Source organism: Mycteria americana, chromosome 22, assembly GCF_035582795.1.
Source record: "Mycteria americana isolate JAX WOST 10 ecotype Jacksonville Zoo and Gardens chromosome 22, USCA_MyAme_1.0, whole genome shotgun sequence".
NCBI classification, from domain to species: Eukaryota; Metazoa; Chordata; class Aves; order Ciconiiformes; family Ciconiidae; genus Mycteria; species Mycteria americana.
The window spans coordinates 3406053-3420991 of record NC_134386.1 but is presented as its reverse complement, the minus strand read 5'-3'; the positions used below and the strand labels follow the sequence as shown (position 1 = coordinate 3420991).

The window sequence follows — 14939 nt, the reverse complement described above, 5'->3', positions numbered from 1 at the left end:
GGGGGGAGTGGGGGCACTGGGAAGGATTGGGGGACACTAGGGGGGAGTGGGAAGGCTGGGGGACACTGGGAGGAGTGGGAGCACTGGGAAGGAATGGGGGGGCACTGGGAAGGACTGGGGGGCACTGGGAGGAGTAGGGGGGCACTGGGAAGGACTGGGGGGCACTGGGAGGAGTGGGGGCACTGGGAAGGACTGGGGGGGGCACTGGGAAGGATTGGGGGCACTAGGAAGGACTGGGGGGCACTGGGAGGAGTGGGGGCACTGGGAAGGACTGGGGGGGGCACTGGGAAGGATTGGGGGCACTGGGAAGGATTGGGGGCACTAGGAAGGACTGGGGGGCACTGGGAGGAGTGGGGGCACTGGGAGGGACTGGGGGGCACTGGGAGGCCAATGGCACAGGGTGCGTGTCTCGCTGGGCGGCTCTGCCCCGCGTGTACGGGCTCCCCCCGTGCCCGACCTCAGCCCGCCCCGCGGGCGCTGTCCCTTCAGCACCGCCGCCGCGCACCCGCGGGGCCGGGCCGGGCCGGGCCGGGCCTGGGCCGAACCGAGCCGGGCCTGGGCCGAGCCGAGCCGAGCCGGGCCGAGCCGGGCGGGGCGGGGCGGGGCGGCTGATCCCGGCCCCCCCCCCGGCCGCTTCCGGGTTCCTGTCCCCCCCCCGCGGCCCCCGGCCCGGCGGGGCGGCCCCGCTCCGCAGCGTCCTCCGCTCGGCTCGGCCCGGCTCGGCCGCGGGCCCGGCGGCGGGAGGTGCCCAGGATGCCCGAGGAGCGCGGGTGAGTCGCGGGGGGGGGGGGGGGGGGGTGGACCAGGGCGTAACCCCCGGGCGGCTCATCCACCGGACAGCGGCCCCGGTACAGCCCCATCCCCCGGTACAGCCCCGGTACAGCCCCATCCCCCGGTACAGCATCTCCGGTACGGCCCCAGTACAGCCCGGTACAGCCCCATCCCCCGGTACAGCATCTCCGGTACGGCCCCGGTACAGCCCCACCCCCGGTACAGCATCCCGGGTACAGCCCCGGTACAGCCCCCGGCCCCGGTACAGCCCCACCCCCGGTACAGCATCCCGGGTACAGCCCCCCCGGCGGTACTGTCCCCTCCCGGTAATGTCCCCCAGCCCAGCCCCCTCCCCGGCCGCGCTGGCCCCGGCTCCCTGGGGGCAGGGAGGGGCTGGGGGGGAGCGGGGCTTAGATCCGCCCCCCCCGCCAGCCCCCCCCGCTGCTGCCAAGGCATTAGGAGCCCCCCCCCCCCCCCAAGACACCCCCGAACACGGGGGGGGGGGGATTTAACCCCTTCCCGGCTGCCCTGCAAAGAGTGTCCCCAGTGCCCCCCCCAACCCCGGGGGGGGCTTCCCCCCAAGTGGGGGCGATGTGTGCTGTGTCCTGCTGCCCCCCAAGTCCCTGTGCCCCCCCCCGCAGTGCTGCGAGGCTGAGGGCATGGGGACACTGGGGACACTGAGAGGGTGAGGAGGGGACACCCTTCCCGTCCCCACTTGCAGGGGTGCATTGGGGTCTGGGTTTCCTTACCCGCTCCCCCTCGCCCCCCCCCCCCCCCCCAGCGCGGAGTCCCCCCTCTCTGACTGTCCCCTCTGTCCCCAGCTCTGTCCCACCATGTCGGTCTCCAAACTGCAGGACACGGATGAGGTTTTCGGTGAGTCCCCGGGGGCCCGTGGGGTGCAGAGCCACCCATGGGTGCTGCCCCCGCGGGTCCCCACCCGCCCTCGGCGTCCTGCCTGCCAGCGGCGAGGGGGGGACTGCAGAGCTGGGGCTGGGGGACGACATGTACTTGGGGACACAGGGACAGGCATGGGGCGTGCAGCCACCTGCAGAAGGACACGTATGGGGCAGGGGGACAGGGTGGCATGGGGACATGCATGGGACACAGATATACGGGTATGAGCGTGGGGACGTGCGTGGGGCAGGGGGACACGGGGACACAGGGCACACGTGGGTATGGGCACGCAGGGGGTGACACGGACATGGGGACACAGCAGGGGACACGGCCCAGAGCCACTCCTCGGGCTGGGGTTGGGGTGCAGGAGGCCGTAGCAGGGCAGGGACATCGGGGTGATCCCGGTCAGACCCTGGGCAAAGCTTCCTCCCCCCTGGGTGACGGGGACACTTTGTCCTCGGGGACACCCCACTGCTCCTCTCCCCGTGCCGGGGCGTCTCTTTGAACACTTCTCTCTGTCCCTCTGTCCCCTGTCCCACCCCACCGGGGTGCCCCATCCATCCACGTCCCCAACGCTCCCCTCTCCCGTCTCCACTGGGATGCCCTGCCCCTCCTTTGACTCTCCTCCCCTGTCCCTGTGCCCTGTTGTCCCTCTGTCCCCTCTCCACCCGGCTGGCCTTCTCCTGACTGTCTCCACCTCTCCCTCCAACGCTCTCCCACCCCCTCTCCCTGTCCCTAACCATCCCTCTGTCCCTCCGTCTCTTCCACCTGGCCTTATCCCTCCCTCCCTCCCTATCTCCTTGTCTCTACCCATCCGTCTGTCCACCCTGTCTCCTTTTCTTTACCTGTCCGTCCGTCCACCCATCCATCCATCCATATCTTCCTTCTCCCTACCTGTCCGTCCATCCCTCCCTCCCATCTCCTTGTCCCTACCCTTCATTTGTCCATCCCTGTCCCCATCCATCCGTCCCTCCCCCATCTCCTTGTCCCTACCCATCCGTCTGTCCACCATCTCCTTTTCCTTACCTGTCCGTCCGTCCATCCATCCACATCTTCCCTCCCTACCTGTCCATTCATCCTTCCAACCATCCCTCCCTCGTATCTCCTCGTCCCTACCTCTCCGTTTGTCCATCCACCTCCTCCTCCCCCTCCCCATCCCTCCCTCCCCATCTTCCTTCTCCCTACCCGTCCGTCCATCCCTCCCTCCCCATCCATTTGCCCACCCGTCCACCTCCGCCCATCCCCATCCCGTCTGTCCGTCTGTCCGTCTCTCTCTCTCTCTCTGCCCCGGTCTCTCTTTCACCCCCAGATTTTACCGCTGTGGTTCCAGAGACGCCGCGCCTGGACAGCAGCCTGCAGAAGGCCCGAGCCCGGCTCCTAGCCAAGGGCCGCCGGCACCGGCCCTCCCGCTCCCGCCTGCGAGACAGCGCCAGCTCCACCGAGGGCGACGAGGGGCCCGAGGCGGCGGTGAGCCCCGGGGGGGGCTGCAGGGGCGGGGGGCACCGCGGACCCAAGAGAAGGGTTTGGGGGGACCCCATGGCTGGGGGTAGCAAAGGGGACGGGGGACACGCCGGGGGGGGGGGGGGGCTACAGGGGTTTGACACCCACCCCCCCCATGCCGTGTGCTCCCCAGGGAGCCGAGGGCGATGGCGGCCCCCCAGCCCCCTCGCCCTTCTCCCGTGGTGCCGAGTTCTCCTTCGAGGCGGGGGCGGTGCGGCGGGCGCTGGGGGACCCCCCGGCCCCCTCGCCGCCCCTCAGCCGCTACCGGCCCCTCACCGACGCCTCGTCCCAGGAGGGGCTGGCGGGCACCCCCTCGCCCAAGTCCTGCCACAGCTCCGACAGCTCGCCCGGCTTCGCCCGCCGCGACGCCCGGCCCCAGCGGCACAGTGAAGGTGAGCCCCCCCCCCCACCCCCCCCGGTCCCCCCCAGGCTGGGGGGAACACAGGGACCCTGGCACCCCCCGGCACCCGTGCGGGGGGACAGTGGGTGACACCCCCGTCCTTCTCCTCCTGCAGACGACAGCCGGGACATGAGCCCCCCCGAGCCGGCCAGCCCCACTGTGGGGCTTGATAAGAAAACGCGGAGGAAGTTCTTGGATTTGGGGTGAGATGGGGGGGATGGAGGGGGATGGGGGGGATGGAGGGGGATGGAGGGATGCAGGAAGGGATGCAGGGAGATGGAGGAGGGATGCAGGGAGGGATGGATGCAGGGATGGATGGATGAAGGGATGGAGAGGTACAATGGAAAGATGGAGGAACAGCTGGAGAGATGCCTGCAGGGATGGAAAGATGGAGGGACGCACGGAGGGAGGAGGATCCTCGGAAGGTGAGGGAGGGCTCTCTGAGGATGGGTGGGTGGAGGGGGGCCTGGGGGCTGTGGGGGGAGCACAGCCGTCGGGGCACCCCCCTCCCCGCCAACCCGGCTCTCTCCCACCCAGGGTGACCCTGCGCCGGGTGTCCTCCAGCAAGAGCCGGAAGGAGAAGGGCAGCAACCGCCTGTCCATGGGCAGCAGGTGAGGGACCCCCCCGGGGCAGGGCGGGGGGGGCTGCACGGGGACGGCCCCAGGGCCCTAACACGACTCTGTCCCCAGGGAGGCGGTGGAGGGTCCCGGCCGCGCCTCGGGGTCACCCTTCCTGCCCTTCTCCTGGTTCTCGGACGGCGCGAGGGGCTCGGCCTCCCCCGGCTCCGCGTCGCCCGCCGGCTCCCCCCGGCACGAGGGGCTCAGCCCCGCCAAATCTGCTTCCCAGGTCAGTGTCTGGGAACGGGGGGCTCCCGGCCCTGTAGGGTGGGTGGGTGTAGGGGAGGGTACGGGAGCCCTATAGAGCCAGGGTGCCGTAGAGAAGGGGGTTGGTGCTCCTGGGAGTTAGGTAGCTATAGGAAAAGAGGTCAAAGCCACCTATAGGGAGAGGGGACAAAGCCCCATATGGTCAGGATAGCTATAGGGGAGGGTACAGGAGCCCTATAGAGCCAGGGTGCCATAGAGAAGGGGGTTGGTGCTCCTGGGAGTTAGGTAGCTATAGGAAAAGAGGTCAAAGCCACCTATAGGGAGAGGGGACAAAGCCCCATAGGGTCAGGATAGCTATAGGGGAGGGAGTCAAAGCTCTATAGAGTCAAGAGAGCTATGAAGGGCGTTCAAAGCCCCATAGGGTTGTGAAACTATATGGAGAGGGATTAAAGCCCCATAGGGTCAAGATGGCTTTAGGGGGACCAAAGCCCCACAGGGTCTGGTAGCCCTATAGGGAGTCAGAGCCCTATGGGGAGGATGGCTATAGGGAGGGTGCTGGGGGGCTGCAGGCTGCGCTGGGGGCAGTGAGGCCAGCCCTGCCCTCGCCCCTCCCGCCGCCCCAGGACTCGACGCTGAGCGAGGACTCCCCACCGCCCAGCGCCAGCCCGCGCCTGCCCGGCCCCACCGCCACCAAGTGCTCCTACCCCTACCACACCCTGTCACAGTCCTCGGACGAGGTGAGCCCCGGGGGGGACGTGAGGTCGGGGGTGTCCCCCCCCCCCCCCCGCCCGGTGCCGTGGGGACCCCCTGTTAACGCCCGGTCCCCTGTGCCCAGTTCCTGGATGAGCCCCCCGGCGCGGCCGCGGGCTGGACGTGCCGGCAGGTGGGACAGTGGCTGGAGAGCCTCAACCTGGAGCAGTACGTAGAAGAGTTCTCGGCCCATGGTGTCGATGGTCCACGGCTGCTGCACCTCGATGGTGCCAAGCTCAAGGTATGGGGATGGGGGGGGCCTCTTCTGCTGGGGTGCAGGGGGGTCCAGGTACCCCAACAGGCTCAGTTGTAGGGCAAAAGGTTCTAGGTACCCCAATGGGGTGCTCCATGGGGCAGGAGATCTGGGTGGGTTCTAGGTATCCCAACAGGCTGCTCCATGTGACAGCTCTGGGAGGGTTCCAGGTCTCTCAACGGACTCATCACAGGACGACAGGCTCTAGGTACCCCAACAGGATGCTCCATAAGGCAGGAGGTCTGGGTGGGTTCTAGGTACCCCAATGGGCTCATCACAGGACAACAGGCTCTAGGTACCCCAACAGGATGCTCCATAAGGCAGGAGGTCTGGGTGGGTTCTAGGTACCCCAATGGGCTCATCACAGGACAACAGGCTCTAGGTACTCCAACCGGCTGCTCCATGGGGCAGATAGGTAGGTTCTAGGTACCCCAATGGGCTCATCATGGAGTACCTAAAACCTCTTGTCCTAATTGGCTGCTCCACAGGGCAGGAGGTGGGGGGAGGTTCCAGGTATCCCAATGGACGAGTCAAGGAAGCAGATGGGAGGTTCTAGGTACGCCAAGGGGCTGGTGCACGGGGGGTGTAGGTATCTCAGCACGATGATCCTGAGGACAGGCAGTGCAGGGGGGCTCCAGGTACCCCAACGAGCTGGTCCATAGGGCAGGGGGGTGCCGGCAACCCACGGCTATGGGGAGGGTCGCGTGGCCCCGCCGCCAGCCAGCGCCCGGCTGTGCCGGCAGGCGCTGGGCGTGGGCAGCTCGCAGGACCGCGCGGTGCTGAAGCGGAAGCTGAAGGAGCTGAGCCTGGCCGTGGAGAAGGAGCGCAAGGCCCAGGAGAAGGCGGAGAAGCAGCGGGAGAAGCAGAAGAAAAGGGACCAGGAGCAGCGGCGGAGCTAAGGTGGGGGCCCGGAGCGCCCCTGCACCCCCTCCCCACCCACAGCCCCCGGGACGCCCCGGGGGGCACCCGGCTCCGGCACGGGACACGCTGCCGCGGCCAAGGGACGGCGGTGCCAGGCCGAGACGGGCACGGAGCAGCACGCGCCCCCCGCCTCCTCCGGCTGCCCCCTCCCTGCCTGCACCCCTGCACCCCATGGGCACAGTCCAGGCCCCCCATGGGCCCCTTTTCCGGATGCAAACAGCACGTTGGACACCCCTCCCCCCCCCCCGTCCCTGTCCCATCACCCCCCCAACCCGAGGGGGTCACAGCCACCCCCCCTCACCCCGGCCCCCCCCCCCGGCACGGTGTGGCACCAGCCGAGGACAGTGCATGGCCTGACCACCCCCAGACGCACACTCCCCCCAAGTTGGGGTGTGGGGAGTTAACACTGACCCCCGCCCCCCCCCAGCCCCAAATACGGCGCCCCGGGGGACACCCCAGGAAATAAAAGGGTATCGAGGGCCAGTGCAAACCAGTGCGACCAGTGTGAGCCTGACTGGGATGGGGCTGGGGGACAGGATGGGGTTGGGGGAGCTCAGTGCCAGGCTGGGGGGCAACTGGAGGCAGGGGGACAGAGTGTGGCCCCCACCCCGGGACCCAGCTCTCCATCCCCCAGCCACCCGTGTCCCCAAGTGCCACCCTGTGACTGCGCCCAGGCTGGTGCGACACAGCAGCCTCCTCCCAAGCCCAGGTGACTGCAGAGTGGGTAAACTGAGGCACGGGGGTGGGGTGGGGGGGTGGGTGTATGCAAAGTGTGTGTGGGGGGGTGTTCCCGGGACCCCAAAATGCCACGCCAGGAGCTCAGTCAACATCCAATTTACTGACAGCGGGGAGGGTCTGGGGGGGCAGGGGGAGGTTCCCGAGCGGGTCGGAGCACGAGTGGGGAACCCACCCCGGGGGAAGGGGCGGGGGGGCACACGCGGGTGAGAACAGCTCAGTAGTGCAATACCAGGGATGGCACAGGGAGCCGGGAGGGGGGGGTGTCAGGCCTGGTCCCCCCCACCCCGTCAGGGCTGGAGGGGCAGGGAAGTGCTACTGGTCATACTGGGAAAGGACCAGTCCCTCGCTGCCCCTGGGGTACCGCCGGGGTGCACCCCCCCTGGGGTGGGTGCCAAGGGGGGGGGGGGGCATGAGAGGGGCTGTACCCCCTCCACGCTGCTCCAGTGCCACCTCTGGCTACGTACCTAAGTGCCACCAAAGCGGGGGGGTGCTGGGACCCCCCACCCCACTGGGACCCCCCCCCACCCCACATTTCACACGCTTCCCGGCGAGCCCTAACAGCCGCGGCGGCGGGAAGCAGAAAGGGGATGCTAAAACACCACACTGGCATAAAACACCACCCTGGGGTGACGGGGGACACCCGGGGGGGCCCCAGGGGCTATCAACAGCCTGGGGGGGACAGCAAGCCCCCGGGGGGGGCTAGGGGACTCGGTAGGTGGAGGTGTTCTTGGGCTCGGTGCTGGGGACGCACCAGTCCCCCGCCTCCTGGCTGGCCTGGTAGTGCCGCCACGCCGACTTGTTGTAGACCGGCAACCGCTCCACTGAGTCCGTGGACAGGGCCTGCGGGAGACACGGGGGGCTGGGGAGGGCCCTGCACCCCCCCCCCCCCCCCCTTAGAGGCCACGGACCCCCCCGTCCTGGGGGCGAAAGACCCACCTTTAGGTAGATGACGGCGTCGGTGCCGAAGCCCTCCATGGAGAAGAGCTGCAGGTCCCCCTGGAAGTACTTGGCGTAGAGGCGGGAGATGGGCAAGCCGTAGCCGAAGCCGGCCTGGGGGGGGAGGAGATGGGGTGGGGGGGTCCCTGGTCCTTGGGGTCGGCACCCCCAGGGGACCCCAAGTCTCCCCAGACCACCCCAAGTAGCACCACGTGCGCCCACGCGTGTCCACGTGCCACCTCCAGTGGTCACCGCGTCACTCTCAAACCTCCCCAGGCACCCTCAAATGTCGCCATGCCACCCCAGTGTCCCCACGGCACCCCCAAGTGTCCCCGTGCCACCCCAGTGTCCCCACGGCACCCCCAAGTGTCCCCGTGCCAAGCCAAACATCCCCATGCCACCCCCGAGCACACCCAAATGTCCCCATGCCACTCCCAGGCATGCGCATGCCGCCCCTAGGCACCCCAAAATGTCCCCATGCCACCTCCAAGCATCCCCGTGCCACCTCCAAGCATCCCCATGCCACCCCCAGGCACTCTCAAAATGTCCCCAAGCCACCCCCAAACGTCCCCATGCCAAGTCCAAACCTCCCCATGCCACCCCAGGCACCCCCAAACCTCCCCATGCCACTCTACACACCCTGAAATGTCCCCCCCGCCACCCCCAAACCTCCCCACGCCACCCCCAGCCGCAGACTCGCTCCCCATCCACCGTCCCCAGGGCCACGCGGGGTCCCCATGGCACCTACCAGGGGGGCACCTACCAGGGGGGCCCCCCCGGTGCCCAGCTGCGGGGTGGGAGCGGTGGAGTACATGTAGCTGAAGAGACGCTCGATCTTCCGCAGCGGGACGCCCATGCCCCGGTCACTCATCTGCAAGACGCGGTGGCGGGGGGTGACAACCCCGCTCCTGGCCACCCCCACCCCCCCCCCCCATTAAGTGTCCCCCCAGGCTGGGCTCGGGGATGCCCCCAGGATGGAGCCAGTGGTCCCTCACACACCTTGATGGAGAGGTCCTCCTGGCCCAGAGCCACCATCACCTTGATGGCCGGCAGCCGCGGGCTGTTCTCGTGGCTCTCCACGGTGGCTCGCATGGCGTTCTGCGGGCACAGAGCCAGCTGCGGTTTAGGGGGACCCCCCCCCCCTCCCTTACAACCTCCCTCCCGCCCCCCCCGCAACGGGGCTGGGGTTACCTTGAAGAGCTCGAAGAGCATATGGTAGAGATGGGAGGGGACGTAGACGATGCTGATGGGCTGCTGGGAGTTGCTCGCTGCGGGGAGGAGGAGAGCGGCCGTCAGCATCGTCATCTTCCCCCAACCCCAAACGAGCCATCCCAGAATCCCCCCACCGCAGGGACCCCCCCCCCCCAGCCTGGTCTCACCGTTCACCTCCTCGATCTCCAGGTCGGGTGAGGACATGTAGTACTTGTCACACAGGAGCTTGGCCATGTTGTAGGCATCTGGGAGGGGGAGGCAGAGGGGTCAGCACCCCCAGAACGAAGGTGGGGGGGTAAGATTTGGGGTCCCCTTTCCCCCAGCCCCCCCAAATATTTTCCATTCCTATAGATCCAGCAAGTTTCTGGGATCCTCTGGAGTAACCCCAAAGCACAGGGCACTGTGGACACCTTGGCTGAGGCCCCCCCCAACTCATGACATGAATGCCTCCCAAACAGGCAGATCCCAGAGCAGGGGGAAGACTGGGGGGGACCTTCAACCGCCCCCCCCCCCCCCCGAATTTGTGCCCCCCATCAGGGCGGAAGCCCCCCGGTCCCCACAGACCTCTCACCACGTTGGCCACGCTGCAGTGGGGGTCGATGCTCCCGATGTGCTTGGGGTGCGCGGGGTTGGTGCTGCCGTCGAAGAGCAGCGCTGGGGAGGGACGGGGGGGACGGTGAGCAGCGGGGACCCCACCTCGGCCCCGGAGACACCCGGTGCCACCCCCGCAGCCCCCCACCCTAGGCTGTGCCCAAGGCTGAGCTTACCGTCCCTCCTGGGGGTGAGGGGGAAGGGGACGTAGGGGGCCGGGTGGGGACATATGGGGCACAGGGAGGTGCGGGGGGTGGGGGGCAGGACGGGGGACATCTGAGGGCAGGGAGGTGCCTGGAGCAGGCGGGGCATGGGGGAAGCCTGAGGCTGGGGGGATGCCCGGGGCTGGCGTGGCTGGGGGGGGCTCAGGGCTGGGACATGCCCAGGGGCCAGCTGGGGCTGGGGAGGACGCTCGGGGCAGGATCCCTGGGGCTGGGGGGGGACACTTGGGGCAGGGTCCCTGGGGCTGGGGGGGGACACTTGGGGCAGGGTCCCTGGGGCTGGGGGGAGGACACTTGGGACAGGATCCCTGGGGCTCGGGGGGGGACACTTGGGGCAGGGGCAGGATCCCTGGGGCTGGGGGGACACTTGGGACAGGATTCGTGGGACTGGGGGGGGACACTTGGGGCAGGGACAGGATCCCTGGGGCTGGGGGGGGACACTTGGGGCAGGGGCAGGATCCCTGGGGCTGGGGGGGACACTTGGGACAGGATTCGTGGGACTGGGGGGGGACACTTGGGGCAGGGACAGGATCCCTGGGGCTGGGGGGGGACACTTGGGGCAGGGGCAGGATCCCTGGGGCTGGGGGGGACACTCAGGGCAGGATCCCTGGGGCTGGGGGGGACACTCAGGGCAGGGTCCCTGGGGCTGGGGGGGACACTTGGGGCAGGGGCAGGATCCCTGGGGCTGGGGGGGGACGCTCGGGGCAGGATCCCTGGGGCTGGGGGGGGGGGAACATTTGGGAAAGGATTCGTGGGGCTGGGGGGGGACGCTTGGGGCAGGATCCCTGGGGCTGGGGGGGACACTTGGGACAGGATTCGTGGGGCTGGGGGGGACACTTGGGGCAGGGACAGGATCCCTGGGGCTGGGGGGGACTCTCAGGGAACGGGGATGCTCGGGGTCGGATGCCTGGAGCTGGGGGGATGCTCTGGGGGGTGTGGGGGGATGCCCAGGGCTGGCAGGGATGCTGAGGGCGGGGGAGATGGGGGGGGATGCCCAGGGCAGGGGGGACCCCTGGGGATGCCCGGGGCAGTCGGGGACCCCCGGGGCTGCTCACTGTGCTGGTTGATGAGCATGCGGATGGAGATGCGGCTCAGGTAGAAGCGGTCGAGGAAGTACTGGATGTTCTGGTTGGAGACGGGGTCGTCCCCGTAGGCCTCCTTGTACTCGATGACCCCCTGCGCCATGGTGGGCACCACGTCGTTGTGCCGGTTGCGGATGGTGACCAGGGCGTCCGTGAACCTGAGGAGGGGGACGGAGCTGGGGGGGCACCCGGTCCGGGCAGAGCCCTCATCCAGGCCGGGTTTCCCCAGGAGCTGGTGGCACCAGGGAAAACCCGGAGCAGAATCTGGTGGCACCGGAACACTTGGCACCTTGGTGAGGTGGGGGGCAGTCTGGGGACGATATAGGGCGCAGGGTGCCAGGACCCCGTGGTGACGCCAGCTCTCACCAGTGTGAGTCTGCGAGGAGGTGACGTCCCACGACTGGGGACAAGGGGTGTCACGGACACGCTGTCACCCCCCAACTTACTGTCCCAGGGTGGTCTGGTCCTCGGGGTCCCTGTCGAGGAACTCCATGATGTCCAGCAGGCTCTGGACGTACCTGGGGAAGGAGCCGGTTACCCCCCACCCGGTGCCCCCCAAAGAGAGGGGACAGCCCGGGGACCCCATGCCAGGGGGGCACAGGGTGCCCTGGGGCACTGCCCCACGCAGGGAGAGCTGCTCGGCACCCCCTCAACCAGGACACCCCCCGCCCCCCAAAAACCTTCTACCCCGTGCTTGGCAGGGGGCCCGAGCTCGTCCCGCCCTCCTGCTGGCACGGTGGCCCTTGGGGACACCTGGGGCCGCAGCCCCTCCGATGGGGTGGGGGGCACGAGGGTCACCGTAAGCCGGGGTCCCCACACGAGGGCTGCGGGAGCGCGGCATGGCCGGATCCTGCTGCCTGCCGGTGCTGGCAGGGCCGGGCAGGGCTGGCAGGGGCTGAGGACGCTGCACAAACAACTCGTCACGTGGCGGCACTGGGAGAAGGTTCACGCTGCCGGAGCTGGCAGGGGGACACGGTGCTTAAAGGGACACCCAGAACCACCCCCCTTCCCCCCCCAAGAACACGGACCCCCCGGCCACCGGGGCTGGCTCGGCCCTTTCGGGGGGCAGGAAGCTGGGGCAGGATGTGGGGTGGCACTGGTGACCCCCCCGATGTCTAAGGGGTGGCACGGGGGTGTCCCCGAAGGGCCTGCAGCCCCTTAAAGGCGTGACGTGGCACCAGCTGGGTGCTGTCCTGCCAGCCACCCGTCCCTGTGTGTCGTGTCCCCCCCCCCCCCCCCCCCCCCCGGCAGCTCCTTACTGCTGGGGAGGTCAGTCGGTGGCAGCGGTGGGACGCGCGGTGGTGGCGGGACCTGCGGTGGCAGCGGGACCCCCCTGGGCGATGGTGGTGGCAGGAGTCGTGGTGGCAATGGGAGCCGTGTGCAGGTGACAGCGGTGGGACCCACGGTAGCACCCGGGCGGGTGACGGTGGTGGGAGCCCTCTGGGTGACAATGGTGGGACCTGCGGTAGTGGGACCCCGGGCAGCAGGACCCGTGGTGGCAGCAGGACCCGTGCAAGTGCCAGTAGCGGGACCCCCATGAGCTACAACAGCGAGACCCCCGTGAGCGACAACGGTGGAACCCGTGGTGGCAGCAGGACCCAAGGTGACAGCAGGACCCACGCAAGTGCCAGCGGTGGGACCCTCGCGAGCTACAACGGCGGGACCCCCAGCAGCAGGACCCTCGGCGGCAGCAGGACCCAGACAGACGATGGTGGTGGCACCTCCGCGCCCAACGCCGTGCGGGACCGGGTGGTCCCGGAGGCGGCAGGACCCCTGGTGGCGGCGGGACCCCCCCGGGCCCCCCCCGTCTCACCAGCTCTGCACCAGCTGGACGGAGGGGGTGCGCAGGACGCGGTCCGGCAGCAGGTTGATCTCCTTCATGATGTTGGAGAGGCGGACGGGCAGCTCCTGCCGCAGGAAGGCGAAGGAGGTCTTCTCGCAGGCGTTGCTGGAGCCTGGCGAGGGGGTGGGACACGGGCTGAGCCCCGGCTTGATGTCCCCAGCCCCAGGGCTGGCTTCGCTCCTGCTCCTCTGCCGGTGGGGACTGGGGGGTAACTGGGAGGACTGGAGCAGAGGAGGCAGGAGCAGGTCCCTGCTGTTGGCTGGACGGGGACCCCGGAGGGGCTGGGAGGGCCGGGGGGGCACAGCTCAGCCTGCTGGGAGGGCAGGATGGGTGCCCAGTGCAGCCCAGTATAGGCCAGTACAGCCCAGTACAGCCCAGACTGGGGCTGGGAGCCCCCCAAGGGCGATTTGGTGGGGAGAAGGACCTCGGCCGCCATCAGAGCTGGGGACACCCAAACCAGACCCTCAGCCCGGCGGCACCGGGGTGCAGAGAGCCTCTGCCGCGGGGACACACCAAAGTGTCCCCAGGACGTGGACGTCCCCAGCCAGGAGCCGGTGTCCAGCAAGATGGGGTGGGGGGGCAAAGCTGCCCCCGAGCCCCTGGAGGGGCACGTCCCTGGGGACAAGGGACATGGGACGGGGCCGAAACACGAAGAGGACTCGAGAGGGGGTCCCAGAGGGGGTCCCAGAGGGGGTCCCTGGGGTCCCAGGTGGGACGGGGCAGAACCAGAGGGTACCCGGGCAGGGCTGGGGACCCCCAGGGCACAGCCACCAGCCTCGGCCGGGGACAGCGTGGAGGGGACGCGGGTAAATATAGCACTGACATTAAAACCCCCGGGGGGGGGACACACAGGAGGGACCTGGGATGGGTGACAGCGATGGGTGGGGGCATCTCCACCTCCCTGGGGTATTTACCCTTGGGGGGGGACCCATGTCACCCACCCTGGGGGTGCTGGGGGGCCAGGCAGTATTTACCCGGCTGTGAGGGGGGATCAGGGGGGTGCAGGGGACACCCGGCTGGGGGTCCCACGCACGGGGTTATTTACCCAGGAGGTACCCCACGGGGGGGGTATTTAAGGGGGGGGGGCAGGAGGTATCCCACGGAGATATTTACCCCGGGGGGGGTATCCACCCAGCCGTTCCCCAGGGGGGTATTTACCCAGGACGTTACTTGCCCGTGGGGGGTAACATCCCCCTGTGGGCGGTTACTGGGGGGGGCAGAGGGGAGGACCCCCCCTCCCAGCAGGTGCCTATCTGGAGGCCACGTTCCCAGCCCCAGTTATTTACCCGGGAGCGGGTATTTGCCGGCGGGGGGGGGGCCGAGAAGAGATATTTACCCGGGCCGGGAAGCACTTGGGGGGTACCCCCCCCCAATAATATCTGGGGGGGGTTATAGCTACCCAGCTACCCAGGCCCAGACACCCACTGGAGCGGGTCCCTCCGTGGGGGCCGCGCCCGCAGCCCCCCCCCGGGGATTTATTTACCGGGAGGGGGGGGGGTACGGAGGTCCCTCCCCGGAGCACCGCCCCCAGACCGGGTGTTTACCGCGGAGGGGGGATATTTACCGGGGGCGGGGGTACCCCGGGGCGGGGGGTGAGGTGGGGGTGGGGGTGGGTGTCTCCCTCCCGGGGCGGCACCCGCGGGAGCGCGGCGGGGGTACCCACGCGGTGTAAGGGGGGGCGGGGGGCGGGTATTTACCGAAGTCCAGGAATTGTTTCATGGAGAGAGGCGACGGCGAGAACTTGCTGAAGTGCTCGATGTAGGTGGGGACCCCCGGCCAGCGCCGCCCGCTTCCCCAGGCACCGCAGCAGCCGCATGGCGCCCCCCGCCCCGGCGCCCCCCGGCCCGCGCCGCGCCCCGCCCCCCGCCGCGCGCAAACAACCCGCCCCCGCCGCCAATCACCGACCGCCCTGCCGCCGGCCCCGCCCCGCCTCGCGTTAAGCCCGCCCCGCACGTTAGCACCGCCCCTTGAGGGCGGCATGACCACGCCCCCCCCCCCTCCC

General features: G+C 69.3%; 2 protein-coding genes across 10 annotated transcripts; one reads left to right on the top strand and one right to left on the bottom strand.

Annotated features, from left to right (window-relative positions):
* The first annotated feature begins 714 nt into the window (after positions 1 to 714).
* SAMD14 (sterile alpha motif domain containing 14) lies at positions 715 to 6801 on the top strand. 5 transcript variants are annotated; one of them, XM_075522804.1, is made up of 10 exons: positions 715 to 770; positions 1593 to 1644; positions 2996 to 3132; positions 3299 to 3557; positions 3681 to 3768; positions 4103 to 4177; positions 4256 to 4412; positions 5014 to 5127; positions 5226 to 5381; positions 6137 to 6801. In XM_075522804.1, the coding sequence occupies exons 2-10, from the start codon at positions 1605 to 1607 to the stop codon at positions 6290 to 6292; spliced, it is 1182 nt and encodes a 393-aa protein (XP_075378919.1). In that variant the 5' UTR covers positions 715 to 770; positions 1593 to 1604; the 3' UTR covers positions 6293 to 6801. The 5 variants fall into 5 exon arrangements, with proteins under 5 accessions (XP_075378919.1, XP_075378923.1, XP_075378922.1 ...); XM_075522808.1 differs by having other exon boundaries at positions 2975 to 3132; positions 3458 to 3557; XM_075522807.1 differs by lacking the exon at positions 715 to 770 and adding an exon at positions 830 to 848.
* Positions 6802 to 7143: 342 nt separating this feature from the next.
* On the bottom strand, positions 7144 to 14779 carry PDK2 (pyruvate dehydrogenase kinase 2). Of its 5 annotated transcripts, XM_075523059.1 has the most exons (11): positions 14635 to 14778; positions 12908 to 13049; positions 11541 to 11612; positions 11068 to 11252; positions 9765 to 9854; positions 9368 to 9445; positions 9180 to 9256; positions 8988 to 9086; positions 8737 to 8859; positions 7989 to 8102; positions 7146 to 7892 (listed from the first exon to the last, which is right to left on the bottom strand). In XM_075523059.1, the coding sequence occupies exons 1-11, from the start codon at positions 14654 to 14656 to the stop codon at positions 7752 to 7754; spliced, it is 1143 nt and encodes a 380-aa protein (XP_075379174.1). In that variant the 5' UTR covers positions 14657 to 14778; the 3' UTR covers positions 7146 to 7751. The 5 variants fall into 5 exon arrangements, with proteins under 5 accessions (XP_075379175.1, XP_075379176.1, XP_075379174.1 ...); XM_075523060.1 differs by lacking the exon at positions 8988 to 9086 and having other exon boundaries at positions 7144 to 7892; positions 14635 to 14779; XM_075523061.1 differs by lacking the exon at positions 8988 to 9086 and having other exon boundaries at positions 7144 to 7892; positions 8752 to 8859; positions 14635 to 14779.
* Positions 14780 to 14939: the final 160 nt, after the last annotated feature.

Coding starts and splice junctions, on each gene's coding strand:
- SAMD14 (XM_075522804.1), top strand. CDS start 1,605: ATGTCGGTCTCCAAACTGCAGGACACGGATGAGGTTTTCG. Junction 4,178..4,255: donor CGCCTGTCCATGGGCAGCAG/GTGAGGGACCCC, acceptor CTCTGTCCCCAG/GGAGGCGGTGGAGGGTCCCG. Junction 5,382..6,136: donor TCGATGGTGCCAAGCTCAAG/GTATGGGGATGG, acceptor CTGTGCCGGCAG/GCGCTGGGCGTGGGCAGCTC.
- PDK2 (XM_075523059.1), bottom strand. CDS start 14,656: ATGAAACAATTCCTGGACTTCG. Junction 9,855..11,067: donor CATGCTCATCAACCAGCACA/GTGAGCAGCCCC, acceptor GTCCCTCCCCAG/CGCTGCTCTTCGACGGCAGC. Junction 8,103..8,736: donor CCCTGGTAGGTGCCCCCCTG/GTAGGTGCCATG, acceptor CTCCCCCCCCAG/GCCGGCTTCGGCTACGGCTT.